The 18,864-nt window shown below is 45.5% G+C and overlaps 1 protein-coding gene across 1 annotated transcript; it reads left to right on the top strand.

Annotated features, from left to right (window-relative positions):
* Positions 16,509-17,460, top strand: LOC8061017 (pectinesterase inhibitor 8). The gene has a single exon (XM_002452173.2). It carries the CDS (start codon positions 16,676-16,678, stop codon positions 17,273-17,275), a length of 600 nt encoding a protein of 199 aa, XP_002452218.1. The 5' UTR covers positions 16,509-16,675; the 3' UTR covers positions 17,276-17,460.

An 18,864-nucleotide genomic window follows, 5' to 3' on the forward strand; every position in this document is an offset into this window, starting at 1 on the left:
TGCTTTTATCTATATTTAATACTCCATGCATATGCCACAAGATTCGATGTGACGGGAAATCTTGAAAAGTATTTGAATTTTGGGTGTAACTAAATAAGGCCTTAGTTCTCATGTCGATCGCTACGCGTGTTCGATCGTGTTGCTTCAAAAGGCGGTTCCACGAACCCAGGGTCATGGGCTCATGGCGACGTGCCCCCTTCATTGCCCTAGATCTTCTTCTCGAGTCTCAGCAACTCCGCCTCACACAAGTCTCTTCAAGAGCCCTTTTGCTATCCTTCAGTGCCAGCCCTAAGGGTAGGGCAGGAGGTGCAACAGTCGAGGGCCTAGGTGAAAGGTCCAAATGGCTAGAGGGAGGTGAATAGCCTATTTAAAATTCTCTACAAACTCAACTAGACAAGTTGATTAGTAAAACAAATGGCGAAGCTATTCTAGCACTAGCTCAACTAAGCTACGCAAGTGAAAGGATCTAATTGGCCTAGAGGGGGGTGAATAGGCGTATCTAAAAAAACCTGAAACTCAAAACTCAAGATGCGGAAGTCAAATGCCTGTCGGTACCACCGACAGTTTGGGCCAGTACTACTGGTGTAAGATAGCCAGTACTACCGACGCAAACTGCTGGTACTACCGACTCCCTAAAATAGCTACGAAATCAGAGTGTAATGAGCTTAGATTTCAGATCTGAGTATTACCCCACTTTCCTAGATGTAGGAGAGGATGTTGTTGAAGATTCCTTAGCTTGGTTCTTCTCCACAACGTAGATCGACCCTTGTTTACCTATTAAAGAGTGAGAAGAGAAAGAACACAAAGAACACAAGACCAAGGGTAGTCGAAGCTACCGCCACAGCAAGGCAAGGTATTTTTCCCGAGGTTCGGCAATCTCCACTGAGGAGTTCCTACGTCCCCGTTGTTGAGGTGACCACGAAGGTCTGACCATTTAGGTCTCCTCCTCAAGCAACCACAAAGGTTAGCTTGATGTTTCCACTAAGAATCAAGGGGTAATACAAACACTTCGGGGTGCCCTCACAAATAAATCAACACGGGCAACTACGAAGAATGCCTAGCCGGCTAGGGTTCCAAGAACCCAAGAGTAACAAATACAAACCAAACCGGCAAGACGAGGAACCAAGTGCTCAAGTCACAGATCGAAGCTCTCAACTCTCTAATCTCACTTCTCTAGCTCGAATCTCTCAAGAAGTGAAGTCTAGGAGCTAGAGGGAGAGAGAGTGGGTGAGACAAAGCTTGGAGACTGTTTTTTCAGATGTGGAATAGCTATAATGAGCAAGCCAACGGTTAGAAAAGAGGAGAGAGCTATTTATACAAGAGTATAAAACACCTGCCGATACTACCGGTGCAACCATCGGTACCACCGGTGGCCTCAGATATAAACGAGAGAAGGTTGTGAAAGATGCGGGAAAAAGGCCTACCGGTACCACCGGCCAGCGCCGGTACCACCGGTGGAAGGCCGGTACTACCGGCAGTTCAAATTCCCGCATTCAGCAGTTCTGCGGAAATTTGGCCTGCCGGTACTACCGGCGTTTCACCGGTACCACCGGTCAAAGCCCGGTACTACTGGTAGTTCATTTTCTCGCAAAACTTAGGAGAAGGACTGGCACTGCCGGTACCACCGGACCTGAGGGCCGGTACTACCGACTTACCCTGGCAGAGAAGAAACTTCCTAGTTGTTCGTGCGTGCAAGTGTGTCTCTCAAGCGCAAAAGCTAAGTTGACCTGAGCACCCTTATCCTCATCTTACCAACTCAATTTGCATCCCTCTTGATAGTGCGGCGTTTCCTATAACTCAAACAAGAAAAAAAAAACTTGGTAGCTTCTTGAGTTGAAACATCGCTCAAATGATGAAACTTTTGGGGGTGCTGTGATTCACCAAATGTGTTTGTTTGATTCCATCAATTAACTAACACCTGTAGATTACACTTGATAAACATGTTAGTTCCTAATTTGATTATCATCAATTATCAAAACCCACATCGGGGGAGAATGCACTTACAAACTCCTCCTTTTCGGTAATTGATGACAACCAACTTAGGCTTATAAAAGATTGAAGGAATTAAAGCTTTTGAATTCCAAAAATCAGGTTTAGCTCCCCCTTAATGTATGCATTGGATTTGGAATTTCAAATCTTGATTAACATCAAGATAGCATACATTAAGATCAAGCTCCCCCTAAATTTTGCAATTCGTGGGGTGCCTAAAAGAGTGTGTGAGCAACAAGAAATAAACCGTGATGCGTATGGCAGGATATATCACAAAGAGTAAAAGAAGAATTTGGATGGTTATGCAAGAACTAAAGACTCACAATAACCATTCAAAAACAACATTGCATCAACAAAGGTCCAAAAAAGCTAACACGAGCAAGATATAATAGGGAAATAAAAGTGTTTAGCTTACAATCAACCATCACACAAAAGTAGTTCTTGTTCACCACACATAGTTCACCACTTAGTAAGGTTTAAAAAGGACCAACAACTAACTTACTACATCAAAGATAAGCCTAACACTCCCCCTTTGGCAGCAAGTGCCAAAAAGGGTAGGCTGCGAGAAGGAGCTAGATAGACTACTCGTCATCATCATCGAGGTCGTTGTCGTCGTTGTAGTCGATGAGGGTATGCAGCGGCCCCTTACCATGAGGATCAGCGGAGGTAGACTGCTTGTGAGGGGGTGCTGCAGAGGCAGAGGCCCTAGTGACATCATCCGCGGGACCAAAGATGTCCTGATAAGCAAAGCCAGCCTCGGTGTCCTCCATAGAGAAACCAGCAGGGATCCCACCACCATAGGATGGATCAAAAGCAGAGGGTGGTGGAGGATCCTACTGCTCCTCATCCTCATCAACAGAAGTCCTGTGTATGTTGTCATATTTATCATAGGGGTCCTGGAACTCACAAAGAGGAGAGGACGGAAGAAGAGCTGCCTTCTCTTCAAGACGACGGAGACGCTGATCGGTCTTCTTCTGACAATAGCAAAAATAAGAGAAGAACCGCTGCAGTGCATGACGGGTAGGGCTGCGGTGTCCACGACCACTGTTCGGAGGAGGGACAACTTCCTCTTGAGCATCATCAGCACCAGTAGCAGGAACATCACCAGTGGGAGGAGCACCACCAGCAGGACTGAGAGGTGGAGCATGAGGAGCACCCAAGTGCTTGGCACGAACCGGAGCATGAACACAAGGGTGCGAGAACTGCACTCCAGTAACTTGCTCAATGATATGCATCAGATAGGGAGCATAGGGCAAGTACTTGTGAGGATCAACGGACGCATCCACAATCTTGTTCCACATGAAGTCCGAGACACCAAAGCGACCACCATTAGCACCAAAGCGAGCCAAGATCTTGGTAGCATCAAGACGGAGGTGAATAGAATCTCCAAACTTGGGGTCAATGCTGTAACGAATCAAGTTGTTCAGCACATACAAAAATGGCTTCAACTGAGTGGTCTTGAAATCCGGATGAGCTCCAGGCTTGTACATTTCAGCAGCATCAAGATCAGCCTCAGAAATCCCCTCAGCAAAGATGTTAGACAGCCAGGGTGCATCACGATCCGCATGATCAAAACCAAGCAAGCGAGAGAAGGTGATGAAGTCAAGACGATAATGAACACCTTGAGTCATCCAATGCAGCACCCTAGAAGCTTGATCCACCCACAATGTTGCCCAAAACTGAAAGATGATCTCTTCATTCCAATTCTTCTCAAGGGTCATAAGGGGAAGGATGCGCCATTCTTCAAGCTTGTGAATCAAAGCATTGACCTCAGGGTGATTGAATTCTTGCAAGGACTTGAGGACCACATACTTGTGCTGAAAAGCGGACCATTCTTGGTGACTTTGTTGGCCTTGTAGAGGACGGACTCATAGAAATCATTATGAAACTGTGACCAAAACCACTCCTCAACTCCCTCAAACTTCATAAACTTGTATGGGTTCTCGCTGCACTGATTTCGTAAGTCCACAAGGTGCTTCTTGTAATCAATACCAAGCTGGGGTTGGGTGCCAGAGGGAATAGAGGGCCTCCAGACATAGGCATTAAACTGAGGATGCCATGAGAGAGTCCGACAAGCACCAACCTCACTGAGATGCAGGGGCGATCGACGAAGGACATTGGGGTCCATGGTCTGTCCTTCCTCTTACACAGGATCAGGGACGGCTTGACTGCGAACTCAATCACAGTGAGAGGGAGGCGGACACGGAACAGTGTGGGTGTGAAGAGGAGCAGGAATGCCCTCATCACCGGTGGAAGCACTAGTAGCACCCGGACCACGGGAAGGAGTCCCACGGCCACGCACTGCCCGGTCCGCGGACCGACTTCCGGCATCACTGGATCTAGGGAGAGCACCACGGGGAGGGTTCTTGCGCTTCCTGGAATCCATGCTGCAACACCACAAAGAGGGGCAGCAAAAGAGATTACAAGAATGCACTAGAATGCAGCAACGAATCGATCAAGGCGATGGGAGGAACTGCCTTGCTCATAGAGGCCGGTACCACCAGCCCAAGGGCCGGTACCACTGGCGGCACCGATGAGCAAGGGAATCACCTCCAATCGACCAAATCGACCATGGGAAAAGCGCATAAGGCATTCTAGAAGCAAGAATACACTAGAGGAAGGAAAGGAGTGCGAGAAAACAGCCTAAAATAAGGTACATTGGTAGATCGGGCGATTTCAACGTGTACCTTGCGTCACAGAGAAGATGGGCCGAATCGAAGCAACCCCAAAGGTCTTGGGGTCAACCAAGACGCCCCATGTGTCCTCCACGGCCAGGCTAAGGCCCCCTTGAAGATTGGGCGAAGAAGATGAAGGAGCCGAGAGATCGGGGCAAGAAAGCCGCCGCCACCACCGGGAGAAGAGAAGAGAAGAAGGGTCGGGCGGGTGGGAAGAGATAAGGCAGAGAAAATAACAGCGGGCGGCTTAAATACCACAGTAAAAAGTACTGCTGGTACTACCGGCCAAGGAGCCGGTACCACCGGCCAGCCAGAGAGAGAAGAGCTGAGTTTTGCGGGATTTTGGCCTACCGGTGCTACCGGGATTCGGCCGGTACCACCGGCTGGAGCCGGTATCACCGGGGCAAGGCGCCGGTACCACCGGCAAGACAGGGAACAGGGCAGAAAGGAACTCAGTGTGGCAAACTTAGAACCAAATCAAACATGGCCAGATTTCATCAAGTCATTGCAAAACAATAGCCATGCTTGAGATGTGAAAAATAGATTTTGAAATAACACTCAATTTTTCATAAAGTTTTGACCTTTCTATTCAATCAAGTATGTGCAAGACATCAAACCACGTTACGAGAATCAACGCTATTTAGTTCACGCCTCAAAGCACAAAACCTTGACTCATATAGAGGTTTAGTGAAGATATCGGCTAACTGAAATTCGGTTCTCACATGTTGTACAGCGATATCTCCTTTGGATTGGTGGTCTCTCAGGAAGTGATGGCGAATGTCTATGTGCTTTGTTCTAGAGTGGTTTATAGGGTTATCAGCTAGCTTGATTGCCCCCTCATTGTCACATAAGAGGGGAATCTTGCTTTGCTCACAACCAAAGTCTCTCAAGGTTTGCTTCATCCAAATCAGTTGGGCACAGCAGGCGCCGGCCGCCACATACTCGGCCTCAGCGGTGGAAAGGGCAATGGAATTTTGTTTCTTAGAACTCCACGACACCAAAGACCTACCAAGAAATTGGCAAGTCCCTGATGTACTCTTTTGCTCTACCCTGCAACCGGCATAGTCCGAATCGGAATAGCCAAGTAGAGTGAAAGTGGAGCCCTTTGGGTACCATAAGCCAAGATTAGGAGCGAACACAAGATACCGAAAAATTCTCTTAACAGCCATGAGATTGCATTCTTTCGGATTAGCTTGAAATCTTGCACACATGCACACACTAAGCATAATATCAGGCCTAGATGCACAAAGGTAAAGCAAAGATCCAATCATGGAGCGATATACCTTTTGATCAATGGCCTTGCCGTCTCCATCAAGGTCAAGGTGTCCGGTTGTTGGCATTGGTGTCTTTATGGGTTTGGCCTTGTCCATGTCAAACTTCTTTAGCATGTCAGTGGTGTACTTGGTTTGACTTATGAACGTGTCGTCCTTGAGTTGCTTGATTAGAAATCCAAGGAAGTACGTCAACTCCCCCATCATGGACATCACAAACCTTTTGGTCATGATCCTACTAAATTCCTCACTGAAGTCCGCATTAGTACTACCAAATATAATGTCATTGACATATATTTGGCATATAAAAATATCATTATTGACTTTGCGAGTAAATAAAGTGGGATCGACTTTTCCAATCTCAAACCCTTGTTTGAGTAGGAAATCCTTGAGACAATCATACCAAGCTCTAGGGGCTTGCTTAAGCCCATAGAGTGCCTTGTCCAACTTGTAGACATGATCAGGATGATGTGGATCTTCAAAACCCGGTGGTTGCTCCACATACACGGTTTCGGAGAGGGGGCCATTGAGGAATGCACTTTTCACGTCCATTTGAAACAACTTGAAATCATGGTGAGCAGCAAAGGCAAGTAATATGTGAATAGATTCAAGCCTAGCTACAGGTGCATAAGTCTCCCCAAAATCCAAACCTTCAATTTGAGTAAAACCTTTGGCAACCAACCGAGCCTTGTTTCTAGTGACCACGCCATACTCGTCTTCTTTGTTGCGGAAGACCCATTTGGTTCCTATCATGTTTTGCTTGGGTCTTTCCACCAAGGACCAGACTTCATTCCTAGTGAAGTTGTTCAACACCTCTTGCATAGCCATCACCCAATCTGGATCCTTCAAGGCATCTTCCACCCTATTTGGCAACATAGAGGAGACAAAAGAGTAATGTTCACAAAAACCAACTAAACGAGAGCGTGTTGTTACCCCTCGTTGTATGTCTCCCAAAATGCTATCAACGGGATGATCCTGTTGAATAGAGTGATGAACTCTTGGGTGAGGCACTGCTGTTCTTGTTTGAATAGGACCATCATCTTCATCTTCATGGTCTTGGTTGATTGGAGAATCTAGGTCTTGAACGTTTTGATCTCCATCTTGGTTTGGTTCTTGTGCTTGAGGTGGATCTTGTCCAACTTGTTCTCTTGAGTCATGACCTCTTCTTGATGTGGAAGCATCATCATGGGCATTGGTTGACCCATGATGCAAGTTTGGGTCACGAGAAATTTGCATGTGTGCATCATCTTCTTCTTCTTCAACGGGTTTCACTTCACCGGTAGCAAGCTTTTTGATTACTTGGCGAGATGGCTCTTCTTTACCTAGAATTTCAGCATTGACTTGCTCCTTTTGAGAGCCGTCGCTTTCATCAAAAGTCACGTCCACCGCTATTTCAATTTGACCGGTGGTCTCATTGAAAACACGATAGTCATGTTGATTAGTAGCATATCCAAGTAAGAACCCTTCATCAACCTTTGGTGCGAACTTAGAGTTTTTGGATCTTTTATTAAGTATGAAACACTTGCATCTAAATCCAAAAACTCTAAAGTAATCCACCTTAGGCTTTTTACCGGTTAGGAGCTCGTAGGCAGTTTTCTTCCTCAACTTGTGGAGGTATAAGCGGTTGATGGCGTGACATGCCGTGTTAACAGCTTCCGCCCAATAGTCCTTTTCACAGATCTTGTATTCATCCAACATTGCTCTTGCAGCTTCAATGAGTGTTCGGTTCTTCCTTTCCACCACACCGTTTTGTTGTGGAGTATATGCAACGAAGAACTCATGTTTGATGCCTTCTTCATCAAGGTATGCTTCAATGTTGGTATTTCTAAATTCGGTCCCGTTGTCACTTCTCACTTTCTTGATCTTCACATCAAATTCATTTTGAGCCCTTCTTGCAAACTTCTTGAAGATCCCTTGGGTCTCACTCTTATCCTTCAAAAAGAATACCCAAGTGAAGCGAGAAAAGTCATCAACAATTACAAAACCATATTTGTTACCTCCAATGCTTATGTAAGCATTGGGTCCGAACAAGTCCATGTGAAGTAGCTCAAGTGGTCTTGATGTAGTCATCATGTTCTTCGCGGGATGCTTAGCTCCAACTTGCTTTCCCGCTTGACATGCACTGCAAATTCTATCTTTCTCAAAAGAAACATTCGTTAGTCCAAGGATGTGTTCACCTCTTTGAAGATCGGCCAAGTTCCTCATCCCAACATGGGCTAGACGGCGATGCCACAACCAGCCCATGCTAGATTTTGCCACTAAACAAGTCTCAGACCCCACTCTACTAGCTGAGAAATCAACTAGATAGAGCTTGCCCTTTAGTTGACTCGTAAAAGCAATAGAGGAATCCGTCCTTGTAGAGACTTCCACACCCTTATCCGTAAAGAGACAATTGTTACCCTTCTTACAAAGTTGTGAGACGGATAACAAATTGTATCCCAACGAATCCACAAGCAAAACATTCGAAATAGAATTATCATTTGAAATTGCAATTTTACCTAAACCAAGGATATCTCCTTTACTATTGTCACCAAAGACAATCCTTTCACTTGTGATTTGACTTGGTTGAAAGGAGGTGAACATGTTCTTCTCTCTGGTCATGTGATTTGTGCATCCACTATCAAGCACCCAACTTGGTCCACCAGAGGAATAAACCTACAAGATAAGATTAAGCCTTTGTTTTAGGTCCCGCGTTGGAACCTAGGGGGTTAGACACATAAGATTTGGGCACCCAAACACTCCTCAAGATTTGTCTCTTCTTGAGGGCGCCCACATACTTCACAACAATCTTGCCATCCTTATCCCAACAACACATGTAGTCACAAATGTGATTGCGAAAGATAGGTGCTTGTTGCTTGGACACTTCCACTTGCTTCTTCTTGATGCTCTTGTTGTTTGCAAGTGGAATTGTAGGAGTGGCAACATTGTTCACCTTGTCAATAAGGTCAACAAGAGGCACACTCTTGTTGAACTTCACACAAGCCACCCCATTTATCATGTTTCTCCCATTAGCCTTACCATTGTACCGATTATATCCAAGGCCATCCTTAATTATGGGGTGCCTTGATGCCTTGAACACAGTTGTCGGTTGCTTATCCTTGCACTTGCAACCAATCTTGACAATAGTGTTCAGTCTTTGAATTTCTTTGTCCTTCTTGGCTAACTCATCAAGGTTAGTGACACATGCATTTATATCAACATTTATGCATCTTTCACAGCTTTTACTTGTAGACGTCTTTGAATCCTTGGAAGCGGTAGAGGTGCTAGACCAAAGATTTTCATAGTTTAGTTCAAGCTCATGATATTTTGTTGTCAAGCTTGTGAGGCTTTCTTGAGCCAAACTATGATCATTCTTTAGGCTAGCCAAAGAGCCATTGAGTGAGGAATGTTCCTTAGTCAATCGCTCATGGAGTCTTTGACTAGGGACAATTCTACACCCAATTTCTCAACCCTCTCCTTTTCCTTGGAGAGACATACTTCGAGCCCTTGGTTCTTCTCCCTTTCCTCTAGGAGCAATTCGCCTTGCGACTCGATGCATGACTCAAGCTTGTCATTAGCGTATATTAGCTTTAGAATTTTAGTTGCAGCAGTTTTACCATATTTCTTAATGAGATTAGTAGCATAGTTTTCATCATCTTCATTATCACTATCATAATCACTAGTGGTTTGAGGAGAGGAGTCAGTTTGTACCTTGTCTCCTTTTGCCATAAGGCATGTAGGAGAGTTATCATAGTCATCGGAGAGATTGGCAAAGAGCCTAGGCGATGACTGGGTGTCGGAGATGAGTGCTATGGATGAGGCATTGTTGGTGAAAATCTTGGTTGAGGAAGATCTTTCTTGTACGGCGATGGCAGCCATACTCTTCTTCTCATTGTCATCATCATCATCATCACTGTCACTGTCCGATTACCATTCTTGCCCGAGGTGAGCTTCCCCTTTCTTCTTGTCCTTGTACTTCTTGTCACTTTGTTTGTTGTACCTTGACTTCTTTCCTTTGTTGGGACAATCAGCTGCAAGATGGCCGGTGTCACCGCACTCATAGCAAAACCTCTTTCTATATGGCTTATTTCCTCCATATCTTCTCATCTTATCTTTCTTCATTCTTAGATAGTTCTTGTAATTTCCCACTAGCATGGCTTGTTCTTCATCAAGATCATCATCATCTTTGTGCTTATGCTCACAACATCCTTTGTTGCAATGACTTGACTCACTTCCATGTGAAGCCGTGAGTGCTATGCTCTTTCTTTGATTTAGGGCTTCTTTAGTTTCATCATCCAAGACTTCATGGTGCATCAATTTTGCTAACATTTCTTGAGGGGTCATGGTGTGATAGTTGTCTTTCTCCATGATAACGGATGCAAGCATGTTGTTCCTTTGTCTATACACTCTACAAATCTTTCTTGCTGCAGAGTTGTCATCTCATGTTTTTGCTCCAAGTGCTCTAATTTGATTGATCAATGATATGAATCTATCAAACATGGCTTTTGTTGTTTCTCCCTCAAGTATGTAAAAGTTCTCAATCTTACTTTGTAAGAGCTCAATGTTTCCTACTCTTACACTTTTGTCTCCCTCAAATGACACTTTCAAGGTATCCCAAATTTGCTTAGCATTCACCATACCATTTACTTTGTTGTTGTCCTCTGGGGTAAGACATTGCAGGATCAAGGTGGCAGCTGTTGCATTAAGATGAAAGTCTCTCTCATCTTCGGGAGTCCACTCATTTGGATCTTGCGGTGGATTCACACCAATGTCCACTACTTCCTAGCATCTTGTGGCAATGAGATGTAACTTCATTCTATGAGCCCAATCTATGTACCTTATACCATCAAATAGAGGTGGCTTTCCAGGGTTGATCATCGGCAATGTTGGATTCTTGCTTGAGCTGCTATAATCAAACCCAGTTTTGTTGTAGGTCTTTGACACCTTGCTAGCATCTTCATTTTCACCTTCACTATCCGACTCGTGATTCTTTTACCTATGAGTTCTTACATCTTGTCTAGCTCTTCTTGCATCTTCTTCATTTGCTCTTTCTGCTGCAGTTGTAAGGACGCTGTGATTTGTGCTGTGATTTGCTCAACAATTTGCTGTTGAGTTGTTGGATCCATCTTGGCCAAGATTGCTCCTCACGCGGTGAAGCATTTGTACGAGGAACCTTGCTCTGATACCAATTGAAAGGATCTAATTGGCCTAGAGGGGGGGGGTGAATAGGCGTATCTAAAAAACCTGAAACTCAAAACTCAAGATGCGGAAGTCAAATGACTGTCGGTACCACCGACAGTTTGGAACAGTACTACTGGTGTAAGATAGCCAGTACTACCGACGCAAACTGCTGGTACTACCGACTCCCTAAAACAGCTACGAAATCAGAGTGTAATGAGCTTAGATTTCAGATCTGAGTATTACCCCACTTTCCTAGATGTAGGAGAGGATGTTGTTGAAGATTCCTTAGCTTGGTTCTTCTCCATAACGTAGGTCGACCCTTGTTTACCTATTAAAGAGTGAGAAGAGAAAGAACATAAAGAACACAAGACCAAGGGTAGTCGAAGCTACCGCCACAGCAAGGCAAGGTATTTTTCCCGAGGTTCGACAATCTCCACTGAGGAGTTCCTACGTCCCCGTTGTTGAGGTGACCACGAAGGTCTGACCACTTAGGTCTCCTCCTCAAGCAACCACAAAGGTTAGCTTGATGTTTCCACTAAGAATCAAGGGGTAATACAAACACTTCGGGGTGCCCTCACAAATAAATCAACACGGGCAACTACGAAGAATGCCTAGCCGGCTAGGGTTCCAAGAACCCAAGAGTAACAAATACAAACCAAACCGGCAAGACGAGGAACCAAGTGCTCAAGTCACAGATCGAAGCTCTCAACTCTCTAATCTCACTTCTCTAGCTCGAATCTCTCAAGAAGTGAAGTCTAGGAGCTAGAGGGAGAGAGAGTGGGTGAGACAAAGCTTGGAGACTGTTTTCTCAGATGTGGAATAGCTAGAATGAGCAAGCCAACGGTTAGAAAAGAGGAGAGAGCTATTTATACAAGAGTATAAAACACCTGCCGATACTACCGGTGCAACCACCGGTACCACCGGTGGCCTCAGATATAAACGAGAGAAGGTTGTGAAAGATGCGGGAAAAAGGCCTACCGGTACCACCGGCCAGCGCCGGTACCACCGGTGGAAGGCCGGTACTACCGGCAGTTCAAATTCCCGCATTCAGCAGTTCTGCGGAAATTTGGCCTGCCGGTACTACCGGCGTTTCACCGGTACCACCGATCAAAGCCCGGTACTACCGGTAGTTCATTTTCTCGCAAAACTTAGGAGAAGGACTGGCACTGCCGGTACCACCGGACCTGAGGGCCGGTACTACCGGCTTACCCTGGCAGAGAAGAAACTTCCTAGTTGTTCGTGCGTGCAAGTGTGTCTCTCAAGCGCAAAAGCTAAGTTGACCTGAGCACCCTTATCCTCATCTTACCAACTCAATTTGCATCCCTCTTGATAGTGCAGTGTTTCCTATAACTCAAACAAGAAAGAAAACTTGGTAGCTTCTTGAGTTGAAACATCGCTCAAATGATGAAACTTTTGGGGGTGCTGTGATTCACCAAATGTGTTTCTTTGATTCCATCAATGAACTAACACCTGTAGATTACACTTGATAAACATGTTAGTTCCTAATTTGATTGTCATCAATTATCAAAACCCACATCGGGGGTGAATGCACTTACAGCAAGCCACCTATACAAACTAGTACAAGGCTAAACACTAAACCAAAACAACAAGAGAAGGCTACACAAAAACTCTACTCTAAACAAGAACCAAGCTATACACTAGCAAGATAAGCAAGTATGTAAATGAGTGAAGAGTGATTGTTATACCAACATTGTAGTGTAGAGATATGTCCAATCAATCATACACAATCACAATCACAAAGAGAATCCTCGTCGAGATATGACACACGATTTTTTACCGAGGTTCACTTGCTTCCCGGCAAGCTAGTCCTCGTTGTGGCGATACAGCCACTTGATGGATCACGAGCTAATTGGCAATCCAAAGCCAAACCCTCAGCGGATGCCGCACATCCACTCACAAGATGGGGATCCTCCAAGCCACAAGCAATCCACTAGAGTAGCCAATTGCGATCTCCTACGGGGAAGGCTCAAGAACCACTCACAAATCACTTGGTGAGGCTCGAAACAATCTCCAATCATGAGCTCAACACCACCGCTGCTCCAAGCCATCTAGGGCGTCGAGAAACACCCAAGAGTAACGAGAAATATGCAACAAACTCAAGGATCAAGTGCCACTAGATGCAACTCACTAAGCAATGCACTTGAATCTCACTCAATCTCACTAGGATTAGCAATCAAGCAAGGAGATGAGTGGAGGGAGTGTTCTCTAGCTCAATGTATGCCTCAAGTAATCAAATGTGCAAGAGAGAACCCCCCAAAGCCGGCCACCTCATATTTATAAGCCCCCTCAACAGAAGAGTCATTGGCCACTTTCACTTGGCAAATTTTGGGGGCATCGAACGCTCAGCAGGGTACCACCGGACGCACCAACCCTGCGTCCGGTGCCTAGATGACGACCACATGTCGTCTTTTGAACCTTCACGCGTCGATCTCTAACGGCTACCTGCGAACCACCGGACACGGTCAAGTGAGCACCGGACGCGTCCGTTACTCACCGGACCCGTGCACAGAGAGGATCACAAAGATGCTCGATCACCGGACTTGGAGCACCAGACGCGTCCGGTGCTCACCGAACTCGTGCGCAGAGAGGGTTGCGAAACCCCCTCACACCGAACGCACACCACCGAACGTACTCAGAGTGTCCGGTTCTCTCAGCCAGACACCCTCTGCTTAAGTCAGGCCACACCGAACACATGAATAGGGAACACCCTGCGTCTGGTGTAGTGCGTCCGGTGCTCAACCCTAACAGGGCCAAGCACTGACAGCACACCGGACGCTTAGGTCAGCGTCCGGTGCTTCCGCGCACTGTGTCCGGTGAGTGTTTCTCCCGCGACTTCTCCAAATTTCCCACCAGCACAATAGAAAATATACACTTAATTTTCTCAAAAGCGTCGAATCCCGCCTCGCAAGCTCGGCGGGAGGGAGAGAGGAACCCAAACCCCTCTCTACCCTAGGAACTCCACCTCCTTTGCAAATGTGCTAACACCACCAAGTGTCCACCACCAAAGTGCATGTGTGTTAGCTTTTCACAAACATTTTTACCAAAGGAGTTAGGTTAGCACTTTACTAGATCCTAATGCATATGCTCAAGATATGGACCTAGTAGCACTTGATTCGAGAGATGACCGTGATTTCCCCTCTTGATAGTCGGCTATCTATCCTAAATCCGGTCAATCACTTCTCTACTCAACTTAGACCGGCAAAAGTAAAACCCTATGTTTATACCTTTGCCTTGATCACTTTGCTCCTCGTCTATCACCATGATCTTCACTTCATGCTTCATTACTTTATGATCATGTGGCCACCTTTCCATGTCACCATACACCTTCATCACATGTGTTGCTATGTCTAACTCAAATCACTTAAACACAAGGCATTAACAACTTAGTGTCATTAATTACCAAAACCAAACTTGGGCTTTCACTAGGCGGGATGGGGCCTAAGCCTAAGTATATAAGACCTCATGCCCTTTAGCTACAGTCCATTATGATTTAGGATTAATGAGAATTGAGAAGGTATTGATATGCTGCATGCAGTGGCCCATCCGAAAAAGGAGACATCGATCTCTTTGCTCTTTCTTTCCAGGAGTCAAGGAGCCGTGTCGAGCCGCCAACACACATAGCGTTTGTGACTTCCACAGGAAAGACGACGAGACTGAGACATCGAGATGTAGGCGCAGACGTAGCACCGATCTAGCGCTGAACACCATGCCATCACTAGCACTGATCATCGACACCCATTGTTCTAGAATCTAGATGATGGCGTTCCAGACCACGGCGGTGACCAGGTAGCTGAGGCAGAGCTCAACGAGGACGATAACATCTGAACTTGGTTATTGCCTTGTGTCCTTTTTGTGATTCATAAATCTTGATCAGTATAGGCCCTATTTTTTAGACTACAACTTCTAACTTCTAAATGTCAAAAGAAGTATCTTTTTATAAGAAGCAATAAATATGATGGAGTTCTATTCTTCTTTAAGATAATCATATTAGTTCTAGGAGTACAAATATATTGCTTTTTTAGTTTATATTGTTTCTCGCTCTCAACAATTATCATACATGTTGAATTGAAAACATATTATTAAATTTGCTTTCTCTTTACAAGTGACCTATATCTCTACTATAATAGAATACTTAAATTACACTAGGTCTCCCCGAAAAATCGTCTCCCACTGAGAGTATATACCATTTTGCACCCACAAAAGTGTACACAGGAATTTCTCTCTATTAAAATCAAGAGCTAAAATATAGCTAACCAAAATCCAATGGTCACAATTGGATGTGGGAAGCCAGGCTTCTCACCCTTGCCACTCGCATGCACTCTGCCTCAAACGTGCTCCACACACCACCGCAGGACAATCGGGTGGCCAGGGTTCGATTCCCATGCCCGTGCCATATTTTTGTTCTTCCTGTATGGGTTGTCAATAAAAATTTAATCATGCTACGTGTGAGATAATGACTTCCCTGTCTGGCCGCCCGTTCGTGATCAAGGAAAACATGCTATCCTATATTGCATCTAGAGTTGCAACATTTACAGCAGCCCTACCTTGCAAAAGAAAATCCCAGTTACACAATACTATTTTTTTTGGACTGCAACCACCTACTATTTTTTTGGCCTGCAACCACCTTCTTGTTTTTAGAACTGTAATCAGGTTCTTGTACCAGTAGATGAAAGCCAATCCATTTATTTTTCTAGATTCTAGGTCGTGACTCATGAAGTATATAAATATGACGTCTGTTGTCACGTAGTCCACACTTCTCCCTTCTGTGTATGTGTACACCAATGTACATGAGTAGATTGGCTCAGATGTGCCTTTGCACTAACATTTGTTTCCACTATTTAGTAATTTGACCTGAAACAATTATATTTTTTGGCCTAAAACAATTATATTGCCTTCTTTCCTGCAATGTGATTTGGTTGTATATTTGAGTTCTAATTTGTATACGTTCGAATGTTGTCGTAGCGTTAGCAAGGGCAGTTGTGCATAAAAAAAACTTGGATTTTTCTTTTTATTCCTTTGTTCTGTGTCATTGAATACTATATGAAGATGGCTAGAAATATCAATTTTGTACACTAGAGTAATAATGTTAAGAAGATCGTTTCCATTCTTGAGAGTCATGAATTAGCTTCTATGCTTTGGATTTAGTATTCCACAAGATTCGATGTGACAATAAATTTTGAAAAGTTTTTTATTTTTTGTGGGAACTAAACAAAGCCCTAGTTTATTCCATCCCTGTTCTCCGAGCCGCCAAGATGGATGGGCAACGAGCGTGGGTCCTACCTTATCGGAAAAAAAACGGCTTGATGGGCTTAATCGAAGGAAAAGATCCAAACAGCCCATTCAATCAACAGGTCCACGAGCATCGCTTTTTGCGATTCGCGGCTATATAAGGGATAGAATAGAGGCACTCCATCCGTCGCGCACTCAGAGCTTGTCCGGCGGCTGTCCCATCCCAGCTAAAGCAAAACCACCCTCGATCGAGCCCGAGCTGATCATCATTCCTTTCACGACGCAAAGAAGGCACCAAGAAGAATCCCCTCCATCGACGACGAAGGGGCGATGACGATGAGGCCGCTGCCGCAGACCGTCGTCCACCTCCTCCCCCCCGTCGCCGCCGTGCTCGCGTTCGCGCTCATTGGCTGCCTCGTGGGCGGCGCCAGCGCGACGGTGGTGACGACGTGCAGGGCGGCGGCGGACAGCGACGCGCGCGTGGACTACGGCTTCTGCGTGGCGGAGCTGGGCATGCACCGCGAGAGCCCCGACGCCGACGTCTGGGGCCTCGCCAAGGTGGCCGCGCTGACGGGCGTCAACAACGCCGACAACGCCGTGTACGACATCAAGGCCCTGCTGCTGCTCGCCGCCGACGACGGCGCCAAGAGCAGGTCGCCGCCGCCGGACGGCCCGACGCGCGCGGCGCTGGAGAAGTGCGGGAGGCTGTACGACTCCGTCGGGTTCGCGTTCGCCGAGGCGGACGACGAGATCAACAACCGCCGCTACGCCGCCGGGAAGGGCAAGGTCGCGGAGGCGGTGTCCCTCGCGCGCCAGTGCGACGACGCCCTCGCCAAGGCCGCCGCCGTCCCGTCGCCGCTGGCGCAGCACAGCTCGTACAACGTGAGGATTGCTAATATCTGCACCGCCATCACCAACCTCATCAAGTGAATATACTGCTGTAGTATATAGTACTGTAATTACAGGAACAGGAGCACTCACTTTGGTGCATCCAGAATAAATAACGTGGTCGATCGGCCTGACAGGTGACAGGACTTTAAAGTTTGTATACCTTTTGAAAACTTTGTACAAATAATGAAAAAAAAGGAGTTCTGCGTCGAGTAAAGTTCTCCACTCTCCCCAATTATTTTGGCCACTTTTCCTATTCACCGGGCGCCTGAAATTAGGCTTGGGTTCAGTCAATGTGGTGGCCATCGATCGTGTCTTTGAGACTGCACACAGGTTTTTTTAAAGGAACAGGAGAGGTCCGGACCTCTACTGAAATTTATTAAAAAGAAACAAAACCGAGAATTACAGAGTTAGGAAAAGACAAAACAAACAGAAGGGAGAAAAAGGAACAACTACGGAATGTTCCTAGGGAACAGAGAAGGAGAAAAAGAAAATTAAATCTAAAATACAACTTGCTCTAGCCATACTTCTATTGAAGAGAAATATTTTTTCTTCGCTCTCCAAAGGAGTTGCTTGAAGATGGTTTTGAAGATTTCTAAACATCGGAGACTGCAAGCTGGGATTTCTCTAAAAATTGCATCATTGCGAATGGCCTAGATGCTCCAGCACATGATGATGATCACCTCCATGAAGAATCTCTTGCTAATTTGTGTTCTAAGATTTTCAAATCTTCGAGCCATGTCCGACGAGCTAATCACAGTTAGCCCAATCAACGCCCAACATTCTCTGGCTATTTTGCATTCTAGATACAGGTGGTCAACAGATTCTTCAATGTTTTCATCACAAAGAACACAGTTATAAGATGGGAGGAACATATGCTTTCTTCTTAACGGATTCATGGTGCTGACCCTATCAAGTAGAACATCAAGCCAAAAAAACACCTTATGTTTCGGCTGACAAGAGAAATTCCAGATCCAACCAAAGATTGGATGAGTCTCATTGCTTCCCATGAGGTGAGTATAAGCTTGCTTGGAGGTGAAACTGCTGCTTCCCCAGATATAGAACCACACATCAAAGTCAGAGCTGGGATTTAAGTTATGCAGGGTTTCCTGAAGCTCATGAAACTGATCAAAGGCCAGAGTGGTAAGAGGAAGGTTAAATAGACCAGAAGTTTGATTCTCAGCAAGAACCTCTTTAAGGGAGATTTCAGATTTCTTGGCAAAAGAAAAGAGCTCAGGATATGCATGCTTAAGAGGTTGACCAGTCCAGCAATCATCCCAGAAGAGACAAGAGGCACCATCTTTGGTTTGAACAGATGCCATGGCTTTAAACTTGTCAAGTAATTTTAAGGTGTCCCACCACCAAAAGGATCCCTTCTTTAATTTGTAAGATTCAGAAGCTTTCCATCGGGGTAATGTTTTGCCCAGACTAAATGAACCCAAGGGATATTAGCTCGATTGAAGAACTTATGGAGCTGTTTGAGAAGAAGAGCTTCATTTTGAGTTTTCAAGTCCAAAACCCCAAGTCCACCATTCTTCTTAGCCTTAGTGACTAGCTGCCAAGCAGCCTTAGCATTAATTATATTGTTGTCATCAGATCCCCTCCAAAGGCAATGCTTCCTGTATTTATCA

Source organism: Sorghum bicolor, chromosome 4 (genome assembly GCF_000003195.3).
Source record: "Sorghum bicolor cultivar BTx623 chromosome 4, Sorghum_bicolor_NCBIv3, whole genome shotgun sequence".
Classification (NCBI taxonomy): domain Eukaryota; kingdom Viridiplantae; phylum Streptophyta; class Magnoliopsida; order Poales; family Poaceae; genus Sorghum; species Sorghum bicolor.

What these genes read in the sequence shown, in the direction of transcription:
- LOC8061017 (XM_002452173.2), top strand. Translation starts at nt 16,676, where the DNA reads ATGACGATGAGGCCGCTGCCGCAGACCGTCGTCCACCTCCTCCCCCCC.